The sequence below is a fragment of the Thamnophis elegans genome, chromosome 17 (assembly GCF_009769535.1).
Source record: "Thamnophis elegans isolate rThaEle1 chromosome 17, rThaEle1.pri, whole genome shotgun sequence".
Classification (NCBI taxonomy): Eukaryota; Metazoa; Chordata; class Lepidosauria; order Squamata; family Colubridae; genus Thamnophis; species Thamnophis elegans.
Window position 1 is genome coordinate 16,476,666 of NC_045557.1, and position 23,282 is coordinate 16,499,947.

The 23,282-nt window shown below is 44.2% G+C and overlaps 2 protein-coding genes across 2 annotated transcripts in view; one reads left to right on the forward strand and one right to left on the reverse strand.

Moving 5' to 3' along the window:
* Nucleotides 1–10,015, reverse strand: part of LOC116520020 (V-type proton ATPase catalytic subunit A-like) — a 33,261-nt gene extending 23,246 nt beyond the window's left edge. The window contains exons 1-3 of the mRNA XM_032234155.1: nucleotides 9,934–10,015; nucleotides 2,493–2,621; nucleotides 256–470 (exon numbers count right to left, since the gene is read on the reverse strand). Coding sequence (XP_032090046.1) covers nucleotides 256–470; nucleotides 2,493–2,621; nucleotides 9,934–10,015 — 426 coding nt within the window. The remainder of the gene's footprint in view (nucleotides 1–255; nucleotides 471–2,492; nucleotides 2,622–9,933) is intronic.
* A 7,675-nt stretch (nucleotides 10,016–17,690) lies between these two features.
* Nucleotides 17,691–23,282, forward strand: part of KLHDC9 (kelch domain containing 9) — a 9,635-nt gene continuing 4,043 nt past the window's right edge. Inside the window, exons 1-3 of the mRNA XM_032234349.1 lie at nucleotides 17,691–17,828; nucleotides 18,347–18,888; nucleotides 22,495–22,663. Of these exons, the coding sequence (XP_032090240.1) occupies nucleotides 17,691–17,828; nucleotides 18,347–18,888; nucleotides 22,495–22,663 (849 nt within the window). The remainder of the gene's footprint in view (nucleotides 17,829–18,346; nucleotides 18,889–22,494; nucleotides 22,664–23,282) is intronic.

The following is a 23,282-nucleotide window of genomic DNA, read 5'->3' on the forward strand; positions in this document are numbered from 1 at the left end:
AGAAGGTCGCGAAAGGGGAATCACCTGACCCCGGGACGCTGCGACCGTTATAAATACGAGTCAATTGTCAAGAGCTTGAATTTTGACCCGTGGGGATGCTGCAAAGATGTAGCTTCAAACAGTCACTAAACGGACTGTTGTAAGTCGAGGACCTGTATGGTCTGAGCAGTTCTCCTTCCCTGAAGTAGGTCTGAGCCCAAACATGGATGGAAGACCCCAAATCCCCCTTTCCCTGCACGGCTGTTTGTCTCTTACCCGGATGTTGGAACTCGGCTTAAAATCCCACTTCAGGTCCTTGGATAAAGCGGAAATGTTGATCCCCCGGGGAATGTAGATGCTTTTGGTAAGCTCGGTGATGTCCTTCAGCGGACGCTGGATCCCGTCAAAGATGGAGCCCATGATCCCAGGCCCAAGGACCACGGAGAGCGGCTTCCCCGTTCGCAGCACGGGGTCCCCTACGCAGACCCCCGCTACAGGGACGGCTCAGGAAAAAGAGGGGTGCACGGCAGGGAGAAAGGAAGACGGATGGTACAGTCTCTGGTAGGGAAACAAGGCATTTTGGGAAGGGCACATCCTGGCTTCTTCCTGGCTTAAACTCTGTCTACGGAGATTGTCTTGTCAAGCAAGAGCAGAAAGCCGAGATGCATGAGGGTTTTTTCCCAACTTTCTTGAGGTTTTGACAATTAGATTGGCTGTTATACAAAATGGTTTGAATTTACTAGACATTGAAAGCCGAAAGGTCGTAACTTTCCCTGCACTGAAAAAAGTCAAAACTTCGTTCTTTCTCGTTGCACCTTTACCTTTTGTTATCCTCCACTCTTTCTTAACTTCTGCCTCTTTGTATTTTACCTTGTGATAAACGTTAATAAAACTCTCTTTTAAAAAAGAGGATTTCAGTCTCGCTCCCGGCAAGTAACAACCTCCAGGGATGGAGCAATAGGGGTCTCAAACTCAAGGCCCGTGGGCCAAATCCAGCCCACAGGGTGCTTAGCTCTGGTCCACGGGGCCAGCCTGGAAGCAGCAAAGGACCAGCCCTGCGGTGCCTCTGCCAGCTAAACTGGAGCTCGGGAAGCCACATGAGGCCCCCTGCACCCCGTTTTCAGCCCTGATGGCCTCCTGCAACCATCCGCCACTGAAAACGGAGCTTAGGGGGGCAGGTGCGGGCTCCATTTTTGCTGGCAGAGGGTAATCAAAACAAACTAAAAACAAAAGGAGATACGTTTCTTCCCCTTTTGCATTTGAGCATGCAAGAAGGGACGGGAAAGGAGAAGGGGAAAGAGGAAAGAGAAAGAAAAAGAAGGGAAGAGAGCGAGGAAGGGAAAATAAGAAAAGAAGGGAAGGAAGAAGAAAGGAGAATGAAGGGAGGAATAAGAAGAGAAGGAAGGAAGGAAGGAAGGAAGGAAGGAAGGGGAAGGAAGAAAGGAGATGAGAAGGGAAAGGAAGGAGATGGGAAAGAAGGAAGGAAGTAAAGAAGGAAGGAAGGAAGGAAGGAAGGAAGAGAGATGGGAAGGGGAAGGAAGAAAGGAGATGAGAAGGGAAAGGAAGGAAGGAGATGGGAAAAAAGGAAGGAAGAAAAGAAGGAAGGAAGGAAGGAAGGAAGGGAGATGAGAAGGGAAAGGAAGGAAGGAGATGGGAAAGAAGGAAGGAAGAAAAGAAGGAAGGAAGGAAGGAAGGAGATGGGAAGGGGAAGAAAGGAGATGAGAAGGGAAAGGAAGGAAGGAAGGAGATGGGAAAGAAGGAAGGAAGAAAAGAAGGAAGGAAGGAAGGAAGAGAGATGGGAAGGGGAAGGAAGAAAGGAGATGAGAAGGGAAATGAAGGAAGGAAGGAGATGGGAAAGAAGGAAGGAAGAAAAGAAGGAAGGAAGGAAGGAAGAGAGATGGGAAGGGGAAGGAAGAAAGGAGATGAGAAGGGAAATGAAGGAAGGAGATGGGAAAGAAGGAAGGAAGAAAAGAAGGAAGGAAGGAAGAAAAGAAGGAAGGAAGGAAGGGAGATGAGAAGGGAAAGGAAGGAAGGAGAAGGGAAAGAAGGAAGGAAGAAAAGAAGGAAGGAAGGAAGGAGATGGGAAGGGGAAGGAAGAAAGGAGATGAGAAGAGAAAGGAAGGAAGGAAGGAGATGGGAAAGAAGGAAGGAAGAAAAGAAGGAAGGAAGGAAGGAAGGAGATGGGAAGGGGAAGGAAGAAAGGAGATGAGAAGGGAAAGGAAGGAAGGAGATGGGAAAGAAGGAAGGAAGAAAAGAAGGAAGGAAAGGAGATGAGAAGGGAAAGGAAGGAAGGAGAAGGGAAAGAAGGAAGGAAGAAAGGAGATGAGAAGGGAAAGGAAGGAAGGAAGGAGATGGGAAAGAAGGAAGGAAGAAAAGAAGGAAGGAAGGAAGGAAGGAAGGAAGGAAGGAAGGACACCCTGACCTATAACTCTATCTACGGCAAGAAAGGGAGACCCCAGAAATGAAGAGTTTGCAAATTGGACAAGGGAAACGAGGCTTCCCCAGAAGGATACAGGTCTCCTCGTACACTTGGATGGTGGCCAGATCTCCATCCAGCCGGATTATCTCACCCACCAATTCAAAGTGGCCAACACGGACCAACTCGTACATCGCTGCGCCGGCCATCTTGCAGGCAATCACCACTGTTGGGAAATTTTTTTTAAAAGATATTTTTAGCAGAGAAAATAAGATGCTTGAATAAGCTGCAGAAGAGAAAATAGTGTATCGGAAACAGGATAATCCGAAGTCCATCCACTTGAAGATGGATGGACTTAAATTCCCAGAATCCCCCAACCAGGAGTTCTGGGAGTTGAAGTCCACCCATCTTCAAGTGGCCAAAGTTGAGAAGCACAGAATTTAGCCAGCATCTAAATAGGGATTATCAACATTTCAGCCTCCACCTTCATCGGACTGACTTCCAACCAACATTCAAAACTCAGCAATAAATTAGCAGTCGATCATAGAAATACAGACTATCCCAACCATGCTTGAGAAGTTGTGCCCAAGATTTTATTTCAAACAGTGTAAAGGTCCAAGGACTGTAGTAACATCCTTAAGGTAAAGGTTCCCCTCGCACATCTGTGCTAGTCGTTGTTCCCAACTCAAGGGGGCAGTGCTCATCTCCGTTTCAAAGCCCAAGAGCCAGCGCTGTCCGAAGACATCTCCATGGTCATGTGGCCGGCATGACTCAAAGCCGAAGGCGCACGGAACGTTCTTCCCTTCCCACCAAAGGTGGTCCCTATTTTTCTACTTGCATTTTTTAACATGCTTTCGAACTGCTAGGTTAGCAGAAGCTGGGACAAGTAACGGGAGCTCACTCCGTGACACAGCGCTAGGGATTCGAACCACCGAACTGCCGACTTTTCTGATCAACAAATTCAGAGTCTTAGCCACTATCTCTTTTAGTGACATCCTTAATTTTCTTTAGAACAAAAACTGCATAAAGAATCTCAACTATTCTCAAACATAGCAAAGTGCATTATCCTTTTCTTGTATGGAGTCCTATCCACCAGGACTGTTTGTTAGATTTATATTCTCATTTTAATTTCTCCCAAAACCTCTAATACGATATTCTTATACAGTATATAATTTTTTTTGGATTTTAGATTTGATCTCTGCAAACTGAAGGTGGGCAGCCCAGCACCCAAACTGAAAGGGAGATTCGAAGGCCGCTAGGTGGCACTCGGGAGCCTCCGTTCCTTTATTTTGGAGAAATAAAAAAAAATTAAGGAAAGTTTTAGGTCTTTGGGGGCCCAATTCTTACCCAGGCTCTACATCTTTGCAGTTTAGAAATACTAGTAAAAATTGTGGGAGGGGAAACATCAAAGATGTTGAGACTTTGGAAAAAGTTCAGAGAAGAGCAACTAAGATGGTTAAAGGCCTGGAGCGTCAATCATAGGAAGAGGCTGCAGGTTTTGGTTCTGGCTAGTCTAAAGAGAAAAAAAAAGAATTAGGGGTGATGTGATAGCAGTATTTTGGTATTTGAGGGTTTGCCCCAAAGAAGAGGGGGTGAAATTATTCTCCAAAGCACCAGAAGGCCAGACAAGCAATAATGGAGGGAAACTGACCAAAGAGACTAGGAATTAAGGAGAAACTTCCTAACAGTGAGGACAATTAACCAGTGGAACAGCTTGCCACCAGAAGTTGTGAAGGCTCCATCACTGGAAGTTTTTAAGAAGAGACTGGACAGACATTCGTCTGAAATGGCATAGGTCTCCTGGTTGAGTAGAGGGTTGGACTAGAAGATCTTCAAGGTCCCTTCCGGCTCTATTCAAGAGCCCTGTTGAATAGGTGGTTAGAATGCAGGGCTGCAGCTAACTCACTGCTCTCTCCGGGAGTTTGAATTGGAGTGGCTCAAGGTTGACTCAGCCTTCCGTCCTTCCGAGGTTGGTAAAATGAGGACCCAGATTGCTGGGGGCGAATAGGCTGACTCTGTAAACCGCTTAGAGAGGGTTGTAAAACACTGTAAAGCGGGATATAAATCTGAGGCTATTGCTGACTGATTGATCTCCTTTTAATCACACCTTGTGAAGGACAGTAGAGCAGAAATTTGCACCAGGTCCCTGACTGGCTATTAGAAACAGTTCTTGCTCTCCTGAAGCACACCAGCTAACTGCAGGTAGTCCTCGACTTACGACCACAACTGGGACCTGAATTTCTGTGGCTAAGCAAGGCGGTTGTTAAGTGAACCGTGTCTAATTTTTATCACCTTTTTTGTTTTGGCCACAATTGTGAAATGAATCACTGTAGTGAATCCATTTAACAGCTGAAGTGATTCGCGTAACAATTATGGCCCCCCAAAAAAGTCGTAAAAATCAGGCATGACTCACTTAACAGCCGCCTTGCTTAGCAATGGAAATGTGATCCTGAAGTGAAACTAACTTGTCTCACGGAGTTTGCTTCTTGGAGGACAGCTATAAAGGTCCCGGAGGTGGGGTCTCCAACCTTGGCAACTCTTAAGACTCGTGGACTTCAACTCCCAGAGTTCCTCAGCCAGCCAAACTTTTAAGACTCGTGGACTTCAACTCCCAGAGTTCTTCAGCCAGCCAAACTTTTAAGACTCGTGGACTTCAACTCCCAGAGTTCCTCAGCCACCAAAATTTTTAAGACTCGTGGACTTCAACTCCCAGAGTTCCTCAGCCAGCCAAACTTTTAAGACTCGTGGACTTCAACTCCCAGAGTTCCTCAGCCAACCAAACTTTTAAGACTCGTGGACTTCAACTCCCAGAGTTCCTCAGCCAGCTAAACTTTTAAGACTCGTGGACTTCAACTCCCAGAGTTCCTCAGCCAGCCAAACTTTTAAGACTCGTGGACTTCAACTCCCAGAGTTGGCTGAGGAACTCTGGGAGTTGAAGTCCACGAGTCTTAAAGTTGCCAAGGTTGGAGACCCCTGTCCCAAAGGACGATCCCATGACCCTAGAATGGTGCAACCATTGAAAATAGATGTCAGTTGCCAAGTGATCGCACTTTTGATCACATGACTGTCGGGAACGGCTGCAGTGGCTCAAAATGCGAGGTCATAAGTCACGTATTTCAATACCGCTGTAACTTTGAATGGTTGCTAAACAAATAGTTGTAAGTCGAGGACTGCCTGTACTTTAAAATAGAGAAATAACCTTCACGCAGAAGATGTGAAGAATCGAATCAAGATGACTTTAAGCCTTAGCAGGAACAAGCCGGGTAAGTTAATGGGTCGCATAGTCCACCCATTGTGGTTTATGAGCCATTGGTTATGGCTTCATGTCTTAGGTAAAACCTAGGTGTCTGCCTTTAGTCAATAGATTACGATTTCATGTGAGTTCCCCCAAAATCCCTTCTCCCTTATTATATATTCTATCTAACCAGGCTCTAAACCAAGGAGTTTTCTATCCAAAAAGAATATCTATCTATCTATCTATCTATCTATCTATCTATCTATCTATCTATCTATCTATCTATCTATCTATCTATCTATCTATCTATCATCTATCATCTATCTATCTATCTATCTATCTATCTACCTACCTACCTACCTACCTACCTACCTATTTACTTAATCTATCTATCTATCTATCTATCTATCTATCTATCTATCTATCTATCTATCTATCTATCTATCTATCTATCTATCTATCTACCTACCTACCTACCTACCTACCTACCTACCTACCTACCTACCTATTTACTTAATCTATCTATCTATCTATCTATCTATCTATCTATCTATCTATCTATCTATCTATCTATCTATCTATCTATCTATCTATCTACCTACCTACCTACCTACCTACCTACCTACCTACGTATCTATGAATCTATCTATCTATCTATCTATCTATCTATCTATCTATCTATCTATCTATCTATCTATCTATCTATCTATCTATCTACCTACCTACCTACCTACCTACCTACCTACCTACCTACCTACCTACTTAATCTATCTATCTATCTATCTATCTATCTATCTATCTATCTATCTATCTATCTATCTATCTATCTATCTATCTATCTATCTATCTATCTATCTACCTACCTACCTACCTACCTACCTACCTACCTACCTACCTATTTACTTAATCTATCTATCTATCTATCTATCTATCTATCTATCTATCTATCTATCTATCTACCTACCTACCTACCTACCTACCTACCTACCTACCTACCTACCTACCTACCTACTTAATCTATCTATCTATCTATCTATCTATCTATCTATCTATCTATCTATCTATCTATCTATCTATCTATCTATCTATCTATCTACCTACCTACCTACCTACCTACCTACCTACCTACTTAATCTATCTATCTATCTATCTATCTATCTATCTATCTATCTATCTATCTATCTATCTATCTATCTATCTATCTATCTATCTATCTACCTACCTACCTACCTACCTACCTACCTACCTACCTACCTACTTTATCTATCTATCTATCTATCTATCTATCTATCTATCTATCTATCTATCTATCTATCTATCTATCTACCTACCTACCTACCTACCTACCTACCTACCTACCTACCTACCTACCTACCTACCTACTTAATCTATCTATCTATCTATCTATCTATCTATCTATCTATCTATCTATCTATCTATCTATCTATCTATCTATCTACCTACCTACCTACCTACCTACCTACCTACCTACCTACCTACCTACCTACTTAATCTATCTATCTATCTATCTATCTATCTATCTATCTATCTATCTATCTATCTATCTATCTACCTACCTACCTACCTACCTACCTACCTACCTACCTACCTACTTAATCTATCTATCTATCTATCTATCTATCTATCTATCTATCTATCTATCTATCTATCTATCTATCTATCTATCTATCTACCTACCTACCTACCTACCTACCTACCTACCTACCTACCTACCTACTTAATCTATCTATCTATCTATCTATCTATCTATCTATCTATCTATCTATCTATCTATCTATCTATCTATCTATCTATCTATCTATCTATCTACCTACCTACCTACCTACCTACCTACCTACTTAATCTATCTATCTATCTATCTATCTATCTATCTATCTATCTATCTATCTATCTATCTATCTATCTATCTATCTACCTACCTACCTACCTACTTACCTACCTACCTACCTACCTACCTACCTACTTAATCTATCTATCTATCTATCTATCTATCTATCTATCTATCTATCTATCTATCTATCTATCTATCTACCTACCTACCTACCTACCTACCTACCTACCTACCTACCTACCTACCTACCTACTTAATCTATCTATCTATCTATCTATCTATCTATCTATCTATCTATCTATCTATCTATCTATCTATCTATCTATCTATCTACCTACCTACCTACCTACCTACCTACCTACCTACCTACTTAATCTATCTATCTATCTATCTATCTATCTATCTATCTATCTATCTATCTATCTATCTATCTATCTATCTATCTATCTATCTATCTATCTACCTACCTACCTACCTACCTACCTACCTACCTACCTACTTAATCTATCTATCTATCTATCTATCTATCTATCTATCTATCTATCTATCTATCTATCTATCTATCTATCTATCTATCTACCTACCTACCTACCTACCTACCTACCTACCTACCTACCTACCTACCTACCTACTTTATCTATCTATCTATCTATCTATCTATCTATCTATCTATCTATCTATCTATCTATCTATCTATCTATCTATCTATCTATCTATCTACCTACCTACCTACCTATTTATCTATCTATCTATCTATCTATCTATCTATCTATCAATCAATCAACAAGTATAGGGGGACAAGTATGAAAACACATTAAAACAATGGCACAAATCAATGGTTGTAATGAGCAAAACATAGCCATAAACACATAAAAAGAGCACGTATAAATGGGAGAGTAGGACAGGGACAGTAGGCACACTGGTCCGCTTATGCACGCCCCCTTTACGGACCTCTTAAGAAACGCGTAAGGTCCACGGTAGACAGCTTAAGGCAAAAGGTGTGGGGGTCAGAGGAACTAACAAGGGGATCAGGTTCTACTCTATTGCTGAAATCGGCTTTCCTGCAATCCAGATGAGAAGGGATTACGTGGAGTCTGTATCTCTTGACAGCCCTTGTGCTATTGCAGTTGAAGTAAAAATAGTCATTAACAGGTAGGACGTTGTGGCGGATCAATCTTATGCACTGAGCTCAGGTTGGCCTAGTTCAAGGTTATCCAGGTCTAAAATGCCAAGCCTGGCGGTAGAAGGGATTTTATGGCGAGCAGAGGAGTGGAGGACTTTCCTTGTGAAATACCTCTGGGCCACTTTCTAATGTTTTAATGTCCGAAATGCAGTGTGGGTTCCAGGCAGGCGAGCAGTTTTCAAAGATATGTCTGGCAAAGGTTTTGTATGCCCTAGTTAGCAGCATATGTTTGACAATTCTGAATGCCTTTTTGGCAATGTTGTTAGAGTGAACTCTGGGACTTAGGTCAAAACTAGCTCAAAAGATTTCTAATCCCTGCAGGGGGCAAAAATTAACATATCTGTCCTGGTTTAGGAAAACCTTTGGGAAAATTCCAGCTAGCTGATAGGATGTTATAAGTCATGCCAGAGATTGGATGAAACAGCCTCATTACAATTTTTATGAGAAGTTAATGTAAGGTCGGTTTAACTCTACCGCAGCGTTGAAGGACAGGATGAGAAATGCAGATGAAATAAACAAGTAATAAAAAAACGAGAACGTCAAACATAGACTCCTAGGGTTGGAAGGGACCTCAGAGGTTCTCTAGTCCTACCCGCTGCTCAAGCAGGAGACCTCATTGCACCCAGGACAAACGGATATCCAACTTCTTAAAAACTTCCACTGATGGAGCCCCCACAGCTTCTGGAAGGAAGCTGTTCCACTGGTTAATTCTCCTCACTGTCAGGAAATTCCTCCTTCATTCCAAGTTGGAGCTCTCCTTGATAACGTTCCTTCCAACGACAGATAATATTTGCAGCTCAGTGTTGAAAGGAGGAGTCATTGGTGTTCTCTGCGCTTGGTTTTCTTGCAGATGTTTCGCTACCCAAACTAGGTAACATAATTGACTAGCCCTGACGATGTTCCCTAGTTGGGTCGTGAAAGGTCTGAAAGAAAACCACCGAGCTCAGAGAGCATCGAGAACCCCACAATCCTCCACCTCCTCCTCAAACCACACTCCCTTCTAGTGCTGATGACGTTACCTAGTTGGGTCATGAAACATCTGCAAGAAAATAGCCAAGCTCGGGGAGAGCACCAAGGACCCCTCAAGTGTCCTTCCACTGTTTCTGGTCCTGCCCTCAGGTGCTTTTTCAGAATAGGTCAACCCCTGTTCTCTGCGACAGCCCTGGAAAACAGCTATCATGTTACCCCTAGCCCTACTCATTCCCCATTTTTCCTCTGCAGATAGCTAAAAGGGGTACTTTAGCTTCTTCGCTTCTCAACCAACCTACCAGGCCCCGAGACGCCATGGACAAACCCCAATTCGCTCTCCTTTTCCGCATCCCCGATCTTGGGCAGCTCAGAGAAATCCATCGCTCCCGTGGGTCAGTTAAAGCAGCCGGATCCCAGTTCTACGACGACCTCAAGCTCTGTATCAAAGAGGGAGAAGAACCAGCAGTCATAAAATAAAACAATGAAAACATGTCTTCTTTCTTCTTTCAGTGAAGGGGCCAAAACCCCTCCACCCCCAAAGGACTCCTAGTTTGTGACTTGGGTGGCCAAATCTTGGAGCTTCTGAGCCTCAAAAGGTCAGCAACATCAGAAGGTCTCCTAGTCCAATTCTTTGCCCATGGCAGGAGAAGTTATACCATCCCAGTCAAATGGTTGTCCAGTAAAAATCTGAAAACTTCCAGCCATGGAGCACTCACATCTTCTTCGTTGATTAATTGTTCTGTCAAGAAATTTCTCCTCGGTTCTAAGGTTGTTTCTCTCTCCTTGATTAGTTTCCACCCATTGCTTCTTGCTCCACCCTCAGGTGCCTTGGAGAATAGTTTGACTCCCTCTTCTTTGTGGCAACCCCTGAGATATTGGAAGACTGCTATCCTGTCTCCCCTGGTCCTTCTTTTCATTAAACTAGACATACCCAAGACCAGCAAACCTTTCTTCATTCGTTTTAGCCTCCAGTCCCCTAATCATCTTGGCTGCTCTTCTCTGCACTCTTTCTAGACCAAACCAAGATATTGAAAGTCTAGACCAGTGTTTCTCAACGTTGGCAACTTGAAGATGTCCGGACTTCAACTCCCAGAATTCCCCAGCCAGCAAATGCTGGCTGGGGAATTCTGGGAGTTGAAGTCCGGACATCTTCAAGTTGCCAACATTGAGAAACACCGGTCTAGACTTTCAATATCTTTGTTAGATTGTGGTGACCAAACTGGACATCGTACATCATCCTGAGTCTTGTGAGTGCATAAGAAATGGAATTACAGGAAATAATGCCCATTAAAGTTTGATTTTTCTCCAGCCCTGCTTTCCCTTCTTAGGTCAAGCTCAACTTACCATTGGGAAGGTGGAAATTGTTCTAGGAGTTGGCACCAACTGCTCGGTGTGCGTTTTCCTTTGCAAGCACGTAGGATGAGATGCCTGCTCTGTCTTCAGCAGGAAGCCGAGGGGTTCTGATGGAGGAGTAAACTTGGAGTAAGGGACTTGCCGATCCCTCCAAGCCAGTTCTGACCTGAATAGGCACCCAGGATCTGGAGGGCACTGGAAGAGAGAGACACAGCCAAGCTTTCTGGGCAACAGAAAACCACTCCTTGTGTATGTAGTGTCAACAGCCTGGCCTCCTATGACACACTTCTTCCCCACAGCAGAAACCCTGACCTTCAAATCTTCCCCATTAAGGGAGCCTTTTGTGAAAGAGAAATAATATTTCTGCATGCAGGTCTTTCAAACAAAGGAGAGGATTAGTTCTGCAGAATGACAGTGTTAAAAGGGACCTTGGAGGTCTTCTAGTCCAACCCCCATGTAGAGCAGGAGAATTCGAGATCCTCCTGGAAAAAAAATGGCGGTTGAATTCTCTTCCACCCAGCTTGCTGAACCCAGTTTAAAATATTAATTTATTTTGGGGCTTGCACTGAGCTGTAATCAAATAAGCAACTGGATTGTCACGACATGATTAAAGTGTACATATGAGAGCCATTAAATCAAGGTTAATCCTTCTAATCTTCAAAGGCTAAGATTAAAGTTTCATATATATATTTTAAAGTGTCGAGGAAAAATCCAAGTGCAAACAAAACTGTTAAAAGTTCTTCTCTTTAAAGTTAGAACGATTCTGTTATCATAGACATCACTGAAGGGTTTCAAAAAACAGACTGGACCACCATTTGACTAGGCTTGTATGAATCTTGGGGAGGGGTTGGACTAGATGACCTCCAAGGTGCCTTCCACCTTTGGGATTCAGTGATTCTAAATGGCGTGAAATGTTTACGAATGTAGAGCAAAAGTTTAGGCTGCCATTCTTTTTTTATTCTACTGCATTGAAAAAAGTCAGAAGCCAGAATATTTTTTTTCATTCTTTTTATCTCTCTTTGCACCCTTCCTTCCTTCCTTCCTTCCTTCCTTCCTTCCTTCCTTCCTTTCTCTCTCTCTCTCTCTTTCTCTCTCTTTCTTTTCTTTCTTTCTTCTTTCTTCTTTCTTTCTTTCTTTCTTCTTCTTCTTTCTTTCTTCTTCTTTCTTTCTTTCTTCTTCTTCTTCTTTCTTTCTTCTTTCTTTCTTTCTTCTTTCTTCCTTTCTTTCTCTCTCTCTCTCTCTTTCTTTCTTTTACTTTCTCTGTTCGTATTTGTATTTTATTCTACAACACACTTTACTAAAACATGACAGGGGAGGTGGAAATAACCCTAAGGCAGTGTTTCTCAACCTTGGTGACTTTAAGTCCTGTGGACTTCAACTCCCAGAATCCCCCAGCTGCGCTGGCTGGGGATTCTGGGAGTTGAAGTCCACAGGACTTAAAGTCACCAAGGTTGAGAACACTGCCCTAAGGGATGATTTCGGCCAGAAGCAGCTTTTTCTGGTATTGTAAGGCAGGAGAGTGTCAAATTTGGCAGGGAATGTCTGTTCAAGGTGACTCTTAAACCTCCACTGTTTATGGAGGCTGTATTAGAGTAAACAAACAGAAATCCAGGTTTTTTTTACTTACAAATGGGATGTTATTTTATTTTATTCTTTGTGATACCTGCTGTCCTGAAGCCATTTTAGTCACAGGATGAAAGAAAGAAACCTGATTTCTGAGCCTTGGATATTTTGCATTTGCCTATTTTATAAAAACATGGAAAAATAATAAATAAGGAGCAGATTAGGCTACAAACCAGGAGAGATATGAGATCTTCGCTTTGCAACGACCCAGGATTTTATTGGCATTTCACCATCTGGAAGAGACAAGGAGAGGAAGTTTTAATATTTCGCATTCTGAAACCTTTATTATTTGTTTAATGTAAATCTACCAAGAGGATCACACTAAAACCCATCAGTCAACAACAGTATCTCCCACTTCTGCTTTACTTTCAGTGTTTCAAAGCTTGCCAACTCTAAGGTGGGTGGACTTCAGCTCCCAGAATTCCCCAGTCAGCATGATTTAATTGTCTGGATTTCAATTCCCAGAATTCCGCAGTCAGCATGATTTAATTGTACGGATATCAATTCCCAGAATTCCGCAGTCAGCATGATTTAATTGTACGGATATCAATTCCCAGAATTCCCCAGTCAGCATGATTTAATTGTCTGGATATCAATTCCCAGAATTCCCCAGTCAGCATGATTTAATTGTCTGGATTTCAATTCCTAGAATTCCCCAGTCAGCATGATTTATTTGTCTGGATTTCAATTCCCAGAATTCCCCAGTCAGCATGATTTAATTGTCTGGATTTCAATTCCCAGAATTCCACAGTCAGCATGATTTAATTGTACGGATATCAATTCCCAGAATTCCACAGTCAGCATGATTTAATTGTCTGGATTTTAATTCCCAGAATTCCCCAGTCAGCATGATTTAATTGTCTGGATTTCAATTCCCAGAATTCCCCAGTCAGCATGATTTAATTGTCTGGCTTTCAATTCCCAGAATTCCCCAGTCAGCATGATTTAATTGTAGGGATATCAATTCCCAGAATTCCCCAGTCAGCATGATTTAATTGTACGGATATCAATTCCCAGAATTCCCCAGTCAGCATGATTTAATTGTATGGATTTTAATTCCCAGAATTCCCCAGTCAGCATGATTTAATTGTCTGGCTTTCAATTCCCAGAATTCCCCAGTCAGCATGATTTAATTGTCTGGATTTCAACTCCCAGAATTCCCCAGCCAACTTGTTTTAAGATGGGTGGACTTCAGCTCCCAGAATTCCCCAGCCGACCATGTCAGCTGGGGAATTCTGGGAGTTGAAGTCCACCCGTCTCAAAGCTGCTGAAGCTGAACATCACTGCTGTCATTTGTGTCTCAAAGCAAAAATATGAGGGGAGGGGGGAAAAAAGTACTCCCCACATGCTCAGAGACCAAGGACCCCCTCTCAGCTCCTCCATACCAACAACTAGAACAGTGTTTCTCAACCTTGGCAACTTGAAGATGTCCGGACTCCAACTCCCAGAATTCCCCAGCCAGCGAATCTTCAAGTTGCCAAGGTTGAGAAACACTGACATAGATGGTAAATCATAGATAACAGAGGGAGAGAGAGGTGTTAGAGATGATACATAAGAGTAGATAGGAGATGGATGGATGATAGATAGATAGATAATGGATGGATAGACAGATAGATAATGGGGTGGATGTAGATAGAGGTAGATAGATAGATAGATAGATAGATAGATAGATAGATAGATAGATAGATAGATAGATGATGATAGATAGATGATAGATAGGTAGGTAGGTAGGTAGGTAGGTAGGTAGGTAGGTAGGTAGGTAGTAGTAGATAGATAGTAGATAGATAGATAGATAGATAGATAGATAGATAGATAGATAGATAGATAGATAGATAATACATAGATCAGTGTTTCTCAACCTTGGCAACTTGAAGATGTCTGGACTTCAACTCCCATAATTCCCCAGCCAGCATTCGCTGGGGAATTCTGGGAGTTGGGTCCGGACATCTTCAAGTTGTCAAGGTTGAGAAACACTGAACTAGAAGAACAACACATTTTGCACAAAAGCTCCCTGAGCAGGGCCTGTTTTCCATGGGGTGGGGGGGGGTGGGGGGTAGAGAGAGAAGGGTTCCAATTAAACCCTTGGCACTTCCAGTAAAATAAAAATAAAAAAAGAGGCTTGCAAAAACAGGGCATTGCTGCCTTGGAAGGCTCCAGTCTGAAAAGCCACTCTGCACATGCCCAGAGGCTCCCAGATCATCAAAAGAAATGATGCTCTAACCCCCCCCCCTCCAAATCCCACTCCATCAACTTGGCTCCTTTTTGCCAGTTATCTGCCAAGTGTCTCTGCAGTGGCAATTAAAGCAGCTGTGCCCCTTGTTCTGCAACTCCCATGCTCCACAGCCCCTGTGCCTAGGAGGGTGTGAGGTCCACGGCCCTGAAAGCAAAGATTTGGGGCAGAAAGTATAGCTCCCCCCCCCCACTCCAATCCGTGCTGCCTGCCTGCCCCACCCATGCCAGGCCTCCATGTCCTTGCCTGGGCTGGCTGCGGTTGCCTAGCAACCAGGCTCTGCACCACTGCCAGGCTCCCCATGGCAAGGTAGGCCTCAGGGCAGCTTGCAAAGGTGAGCAATCCCACTTCCAGGGATGATGCCTCCTCCTGCAGGAGGGGAGGGGAGGAGGGACGGGGGGGACGGGGGGGGGGCTGAGCGTGCATGCACAGCAAGCATGCATGCACCGGGGGGGGGGGCGCTTTGCACACTAGTCACTGGGGCAGACCCAGCCCCACCCCCCTGTGCCCCGAGCAAGAATTTATTTTTCCTGAGGTTTTTCTCCCCCTCTCTCTAATGCAACGTTTTTCTGTAGCTGATGCCTGTTTTTTTTTTCTTCCCTTTATTTTTTAGCTAGGAAACATGATGGTTGCAATCAATAAGTTAGATTTTTTTTCCTGGCAATGTTCCCAAAACGCAGCCACGGCTTTTATTTGGCTTGCCAGTTCTGCAAATTAGCTATTGCAGCCTGCTTCATCCCTTGTGTTAATTAAGATATCATTCGTTCAAATTACTGGTTTAATATGGATACAGAGATCCTATATTTTTTTGGGGGGGGACGAAATAAAGCACTGATTTTTTTTGGGGGGGAGCAAATTTGAAAGAGACTTGTAAGGTGTGTGTGTGTGTGTTTGTGGGGAGAATCGGCTCGTCACAAGAGTCCATCACGACAGAAACCCAATTTTTACTGTTGCCTTTGTTATATTTGTGTTAACTTTATTTATTTATCAGCACAAATACTACACGTATGTATGTATATATGTATATGTATATGTATATGTGTATATGTATGTGTATGTGTATATGTTGTGTATGTGTATGTATGATATGTATATGTATATGTATATGTATATGTATATACATACATATACATGTATATATGTAGTGGATGTTTACAAATGGGTTAGCAAATAGTGAGAAAACCTTTTTGTATTTTAACTTTTTTATTCTTTGAAATTAAATACAAATCTTAGAAAAGAAAGCTGTATCCGAATAAAAATATCTGAAATTGAACAGTGCAGGTTAAAAAGAAGGTACGTTATATTTTTCACATGAAGGTGAAAGGTGCATTGTAAAAAATGTGAATCTTTACAATGTAAAATTTATATTGTGAAAGATTGTGTGTTGTACAGCAGTGGTTCCCAAACTTGGCAACTTTAAGACTTGTGGACTTCAACTCCCAGAATTCTCCAGCCAGCAGAATTCGGGAGTTGAAGTCCACAAGTCTTAAAGTTGCCAAGTTTGGGAACCACTGCTGTACAGTATCTGCAGGGTAAAAATTGAATGGCAAAAGTTATTTTTGAAAAAGAAATCAACCTGAAGAACAGCTTTCTGAAGGAGAAAGCTCTCCTTTATAACAAAGGATCATCCTAACCAAGATGTGAGAATTCAGCCAATTACAGTTTAGTCCACAAACCATGGTTTAAAACAAGACGTCTCTCTTTTTATTAGAATTTATTAGAGGTTCTCCTGCCATGTTAATCCTCCATACTTTAACGCTTTATCCAGGGCTGCCCACATTTCAGTGTGAATTTTTCCCGCCAGGCTTGGGCAGGGGATGGGCTAGATTCTAAAAAAGGAATATACTTTGGTCCTTGAAGCGCTTTTCCTGTTATTTGGACATTATATATATACGTACGTACATACGTACGGTATGTATATATGCATGCATGCATGCATGCATGCATGGCATATATATATATATATATATATATATATATATATATATATATATATATATATATGTCTGTAGTCCATAATATAGTGATGATTTAAAAAAAATTAGTTGAGCACATGGAATTTTTCTTTTAGTATATTTTGGAGGGGGGGCCCACTTTGTATTTAAGATAGTATCTCCTTTTATATATGGTAGTGAAGATACCTAATACTCCCACCCCCTATTTCCCCCACGACAACCTTGTGAGGTGGGGGGGCTTAGATAGAGTGAATGGGCTTAATACTGTATTCTTTTTACATTGCTATCCTCTGGCTTATTTAATTTTGCCCTTGCTCTTTTTATCTTTGACCTTGATTAATTCAGCTGTTTATTCCTTAAAATCTACATACAAAATGGAAGGTGGGATATGATTCAGGTGTTGAATTGGGAAGGTGGATTTAAAAAGTATGTTTGTATTCCCCCATTTTCGCTCCCCCACCCCTGCACGCACTCAGCGGGCCACGGTAAAATTATCAAAGGCTGACTGGTCCGCAGCGATAAAAAGGTTGGGGACCACTGGGCTAGAAGACCTCCAAGGTCTCTTTCAACTCTTATTATTCTAATCTATGTCCTATCCCAGTGTTTCCCAAACTTTTGACATATGTGTACCCCTTCTATAATTTTCGTAACGCTGAGTACCCCTCATAAAAAACATACGCTTTAATAAAAATCAAAATATATTTCTTTTTTCTTTTTTGGGGACATACGCAAAATAAACGAAAGTTACATTATAAAGAACATTTATTTGATTCCATGAGAAGGATGAAATTGTTTATGTTGAGATGACAGATCATCATAATTTGGTTCCCTGGTTGTTAATTTTAATCTGAGATGCGGCTCCACATCCAATAGTCTCTTCCTTTTTGTCGACTTAATGTCTAAAAATGCAGAAAAAGCAACTTCGCATAAATATGAAGTTGGAAAAGGCAAGATGTATTTCAGGACTTTTTCTGTTAAAACCGGATACAACACGTACCCCCACCAAACTCTTCCCGTACCCCTGGGGATACGCGTACCGCGGTTCCACCACAAAACCACGGTGGAATAAAGCGCGCTCGACGAAAGCGCATACGTGATGTCATCACAGCGCGACGAAAACATCGCGCTGTGAGCAGTAAATTTAAAATTAAAGCGAAAACCTTACCCTAACCCCCCCAAACTAACCTAAACCTAACCCTTAACCTAACCCTAAACCTAACCCTAACCCTAACGCTTAACGTAACCCTAAACCTAACCCTAACCCTTAACCTAACCCTAACCCTAACCCTAAACCTAACCCTTACCTTTATGTGAATCGGCTTGCTTTAATTTTATTTTAATTTATTTATTTTTAATTTTTTTCATCGCGCTGCTGATGACGTCACGTACGCGCTTTCGTCGGGCGCACTTTATTCTACCGCGGTTTTGACGGGTCACGGCGTACCGCACTTTGGGAAACACTGTCCTATCCCAAAGCTTGCTATTCTTCTAATGAAGTTTGTTGTTGTGCTCCAATGTGATGACACCCATTTTCCATCTCATCCTCTCCAGCTTTCATCTGGCCTGTCCCAACTCAAGACCAGCATGTTCGCCTCGGGTGGAAGCCGCTGGGAATGGGAGCCGGTGGTCCGCAATGACCTCTTGGCTCGGGGTTTCCATTCCTGCAACGTCGTGCAAGGAAAGTTCCTGATCTTTGGGGGGCTGAAGACTCAGGACACCCAGGAGCCCCCCCTGGGAGACGTGGTGGCCTTTGACCCAGCCGTCCAGACGGTGCGCACGCTTGCTCCGGAACACAGCTACCGACGCAGTCACCACCAGGCGGTGGTGCTGGGCGACCACTTGCTGTGTGTGGTGGGTGGGTGGGACGGATCTCGCAGGGTCTCGGATGTCTGCAGCTTCGATGTGGAGCAGAAGCAGTGGGAAGGCTGGACAGCCAGGACATCCGAGACCCCCGTGGGACTGAGCAGCCATACTTGCACCAAGCTGACGGAGCATGAATTGCTGGTGGTGGGCCGGGAGGGCGGCCTGCGCACCCAACGGCGTTATGCCAGCATCTTCACGTTGCACCTTCAGCCCAGCAGCAAGACCTACTGGTAAGGTCCCACTCAGTGCCCGACGTGGCCAATGGAGACACACGGCCATGCCAGGGGTGTCAAACTCCTGATTTTATTGAGAGCCACATCAGGGTTGTGCTTAACCTCGGGGGGCTGGGATGGGCATGGCCAGCTCGTGTCGGGGCCACCTATGATGACCAAGTGGTAAGTCAGGATTTCCCTGAGACCCTCCTTCACTCTCATTATAACAGTGTTTCTCAACCTTGGCAACTTGAAGATGTCCGGGAATTCTGGGAGTTGAAGTCCGGACATCTTCAAGTTGCCAAGGTTGAGAAACACTGCATTATAATCTCCTTCTTTCCCTCCCTTTCCTTTTTCCATTCCTCTTCATTCTTCTTTCTTCTTCCCTCTCTTCTTTCCTTATTTTGCCTTCCTTGCTCTCTTCCCATCTCCCCTTCTTTCTCTTTCTTTCCCTTTTCCTATACTGCCCCTCCTTGCAGGCTCAAAAAAAGGGGGAAACATTCCTCCTTTTCTTTTGCTTTTCCGTTTGTTTTGCTAGCCCTCTGCCAGTGAAAATGGAGCCCAGGGGGCCCATGCGCTGGCAGAGGCACCACAGGCCGGGTCCTTTGCTGTTTCCAGGGGACTTGGCCTTGAGTTTGACACCCGTGATCTATGACAGTGTTTCTCAACTACAGCCAGTGAAAGATGTGTGGATTTCAACTCCCAGCATCCCCAGGAATTGAATTGAATTTATGCATTTATATGCTGCCCTTTTCCCCGAAGGGGACTCAGGGCGGCTCACAATCCAAGTCAGGGAAGGGGGTACAGATAAGGGGTTAAAAAGACGAACAGAACAATACAAAATTTAAAACACACAACAACCATACCATTCAAGAGGGGGGGGCAAAAGCTCTTTAGCCCCAGGCCTGTCGGAACAGCCAGGTTTTAAGGGCTTTGCGGAAGGCCTGGAGGGTGGTGAGGGTTCGAATCTCCACGGGGAGCTCGTTCCAGAGGGTCGGAGCAGCCACAGAGAAGGGTCTCCTCCGGGTAGTCGCCAGTCGGCATTGGCCGGCGGATGGAATTTGGAGGAGGCCTAATCTGTGGGATCTGATTGGTCTATTGGAGGTAATTGGCAGCAGGCGGTCTCTCAAGTACCCAGGTCCAATACCATGAAGGACTTTATAAGTGACGACTAGCGCCTTGAAGCGTATCCGGAGACCAATAGGCAGCCAGTGCAGCTCACGGATGATAGGTGTTACGTGGGTGAACCGAGGTGCAGAAGTGTGCTAGAGTATCATGGTTAACAAACCATCACATCAATGTTTCCTTAACGGGCTAAACCAGTGATGGCGAACCTATGGCACGTGTGCCACAGGGACAGTGGTGGGTTCCAGATCCTGTTCCTACCGGGATGGGTGCAGGTAGCGGGGCATGCGTTGTAGCTGCAAATGATGCTTTTGCAATCCTCCGCAATGCTCCAGCTGCTCAGCAAAGCGTCACGCAGGCCGCCGGAAGCGCCAAAAGCTTTAAAACGCGGTAAGGAAGTCGGTCAGGTGGGCCCTCCGGAGCACCGTATCGGAACGGTATCCGGTGCTCCGGGCAGGCTCCGGTACGCCCGTACCGGGGCGTGCAGCCTGCAACCCACCACTGCACAGGTGGCACACGGAGCCCTCTCTGCGGGCACATGAGCCGTCATCCCCCGTGCATGCGCGCAGGCCTCCTGCTGATTTTTGAGTCTCTGCTGCACATGTGCGAGGAGCAAGGTGCATGCATGAGACACGCACGGGGGGAGAGGGGTGTCACACACGTATGTACAGGGGAAGGGGTTTGGCCATCACTGTGCTAAACTAAATGTTCCTTTTGCTTTATCAAAGGGCAACTGGACTTTCTTTCTTTGTCCTTGAAGACGTTTCGCTTCTCATCCAAGAAGCTTTCTTCCGTTTTTCTTCTTCCGCTTCACTTCAAAACTGTAAATGTGTTTTTATTTTCCATTTTCATTTTTGTACAGTCACATATATACTGTGCAGAACCGGGGCCATATAACATTAAACAATAAACACAGCCATTCCTCTTGTCAACAATACCCCAAAAAATAGAAACCCAATGTACCTCTTCGACCCTCCATACACCTTTCCTTCCCCCCTCCAACTTTCCATCATTCCCTCTACCCTACTTCCCCTCCCCCTCTACCACTTCTCTCCCAATCCACTCCCTCCTTCTTCTCACCCTCCTCCAATCCTCTCTCCCGCCCTCTTACCCCTCTTTCTTCTATCCCGCTACTCCTCCCTTCGGTGTATTTCTACTATCTATTAATATATTTAGCTTGTCCTATTTTTACAGTGAAATTAAAGAGCAACAGTATACAAGTGCAATCGCGTTACTTTGAAATCTAACACATACTATATATCCCCCACCCCCTCCCCCCTAAAACCCCACCTCCCTTCCCCCCACCCCCCCGACTTCAAAACTGAAGAAGCTTCTCCGATGAGAAGCGAAACGACTTCAGGGAAAAACCAAGGACGTCCAGTGGCCTTTAGGAAAAGCACCTTTGGGGGCAACCAGGACCTGCGGGTATCTCCACAGATGTGGTAAACCAAAGCAAGCCACTGCAGACGGGGCACCTGTAAAGACGTGGTGCGTTTTGTAAACTGAGCACAAGCTGAGGGTCCAGGTAGATAAGGCATACAAAACCCAAAGGCGATTATAGAACTCTAGATCAGTGGTTCCCAAACTTGGCAACTTTAAGACTTGTGGACTTCAACTCCCAGAATTCTCCAGCCAGACGGTTCATTTTGAACCCAAGCTGTCCCGGAGAAGACAGTGAAAGGTTGCGGGAGATCCAGTGACCCAGAGACGTTCGCAAGGTCCCTGGGGGCTTGGAATTTAGCCTCCATTGCCAGCTCCTTCTGGATTAGCTGAAGCTAACCGAAACTGCAGGTTGCCCCTAAGAATGGTGGAAGTGTTTTCAACTGGTAAGCTGATTTATTACTCAAAGAGAGACAGTCCGCATTAAAATCCAAGCTAATTGAAACCAAAGAACAGAAGAATCTAGCGGCGAATTGGTTTTATTTTATGGGTGGTTACCCTATTTCTTAAATGTTTTGAATGCTGTTTACGTGGATAAAGGAAAGTTTACTTTACTTCAACATTCCCTCTGACTCCTTAAGCGGGCTGTAAATCAATTTACTATAATTTGGCTTCTTATAACTTGACACTTTTACTGCTTGGCTGTGTTGGTCTAAGATCAGATAAGATTGCATAGCCCCAGCGTGTCCTTACTTGCAAATATCTTCTGCGTCACAACATGGCGTCTATACTTGCTTCAAGTGATTCGTTTCAAGTCCACAAGTCTTAAAGTTGCCAAGTTTGGGAACCACTGCAGATAATACATTTGCATTTTGCATTGTTTAAGTGACACTTACTTTGTGTCAAAGCTTATTCTCAGCAGAACCAACAATGATATTTTAAAAGCAGGCAGAAGAAACTGATGCATTGAAAATCAAAGTCTTTGCTCCTTTTCTTCTTCTCCTCTTTCCCTTTCTTCTTCCTCTTCCCTCCTTTTTCCTTTTCTTCCTCCTCTCCCTGTTCTTTCTCTTCTTCTTCCTCCTCTCCTCTCCCTTCTCCTCCTGCCCCTCCTCCTCCAAGGTACAAAGAAGAGGAATCCCGGACAGCCTCCCGAGCCGGCCACTCTGCCATGCTGCTAGAGGATTACGGCCCTCAGGGAAAGAGCAGCGGCTACAAACTCTTGGTCTTTGGAGGGCGCGATTCTGCGGACTGCGATGTGGCCGGACATTGGGGCAAAGGAAAGGTCCATGTGAGTCAGAGGCCAGTCCGTGGGCTACAGACTGGTAGCCCCAAACTGGACAAGAGCTGGAAGGGTCCTTGGAGGTCTTCTAGTCCAACCCCCTGCTCAAGCAGAAGGCTCCATGTCTTCCCAGACAAAGACTGTGGAAGCCAAGACGCCGGTGGAAATGGTTCCCACCCCTTAGGGTCAGCCTAGTCCAGGGTTCCCAAACTTGGTAACTTTAAGACTTGTGGACTTCAACTCCCAGAATTCTCCAGCCAGCTGGAGAATTCAACTCCCAGAATTCAACTCCAGCCAGCAGGCTGGAGAATTCTGGGAGTTGAAGTCCACAAGTCTTAAAGTTGCCAAGTTTGGGAACCGCTGGCCTAGGCTAAAGTCTCAGGGGTCCCCTCTGTCCTTGCAACCTTTCCTGTCCTCCTTGTGGGCCCCAAAATTATACAGTAATTCAGAAAGCAGGAGGGGTGCACTAAACTGCTTGATGAGAAGATGGGCTAAATTATGAGAGGGGTATGAACCAGGGAACTTGCTGGGCATGTGCCTCTCCCCACCCCCCACCCCCGTCAAAATCTTGCTAGCAAGGAGGAAATCCATAGGGTTCTTCCAAAAATGAGACCAAGGATGGTCAGCA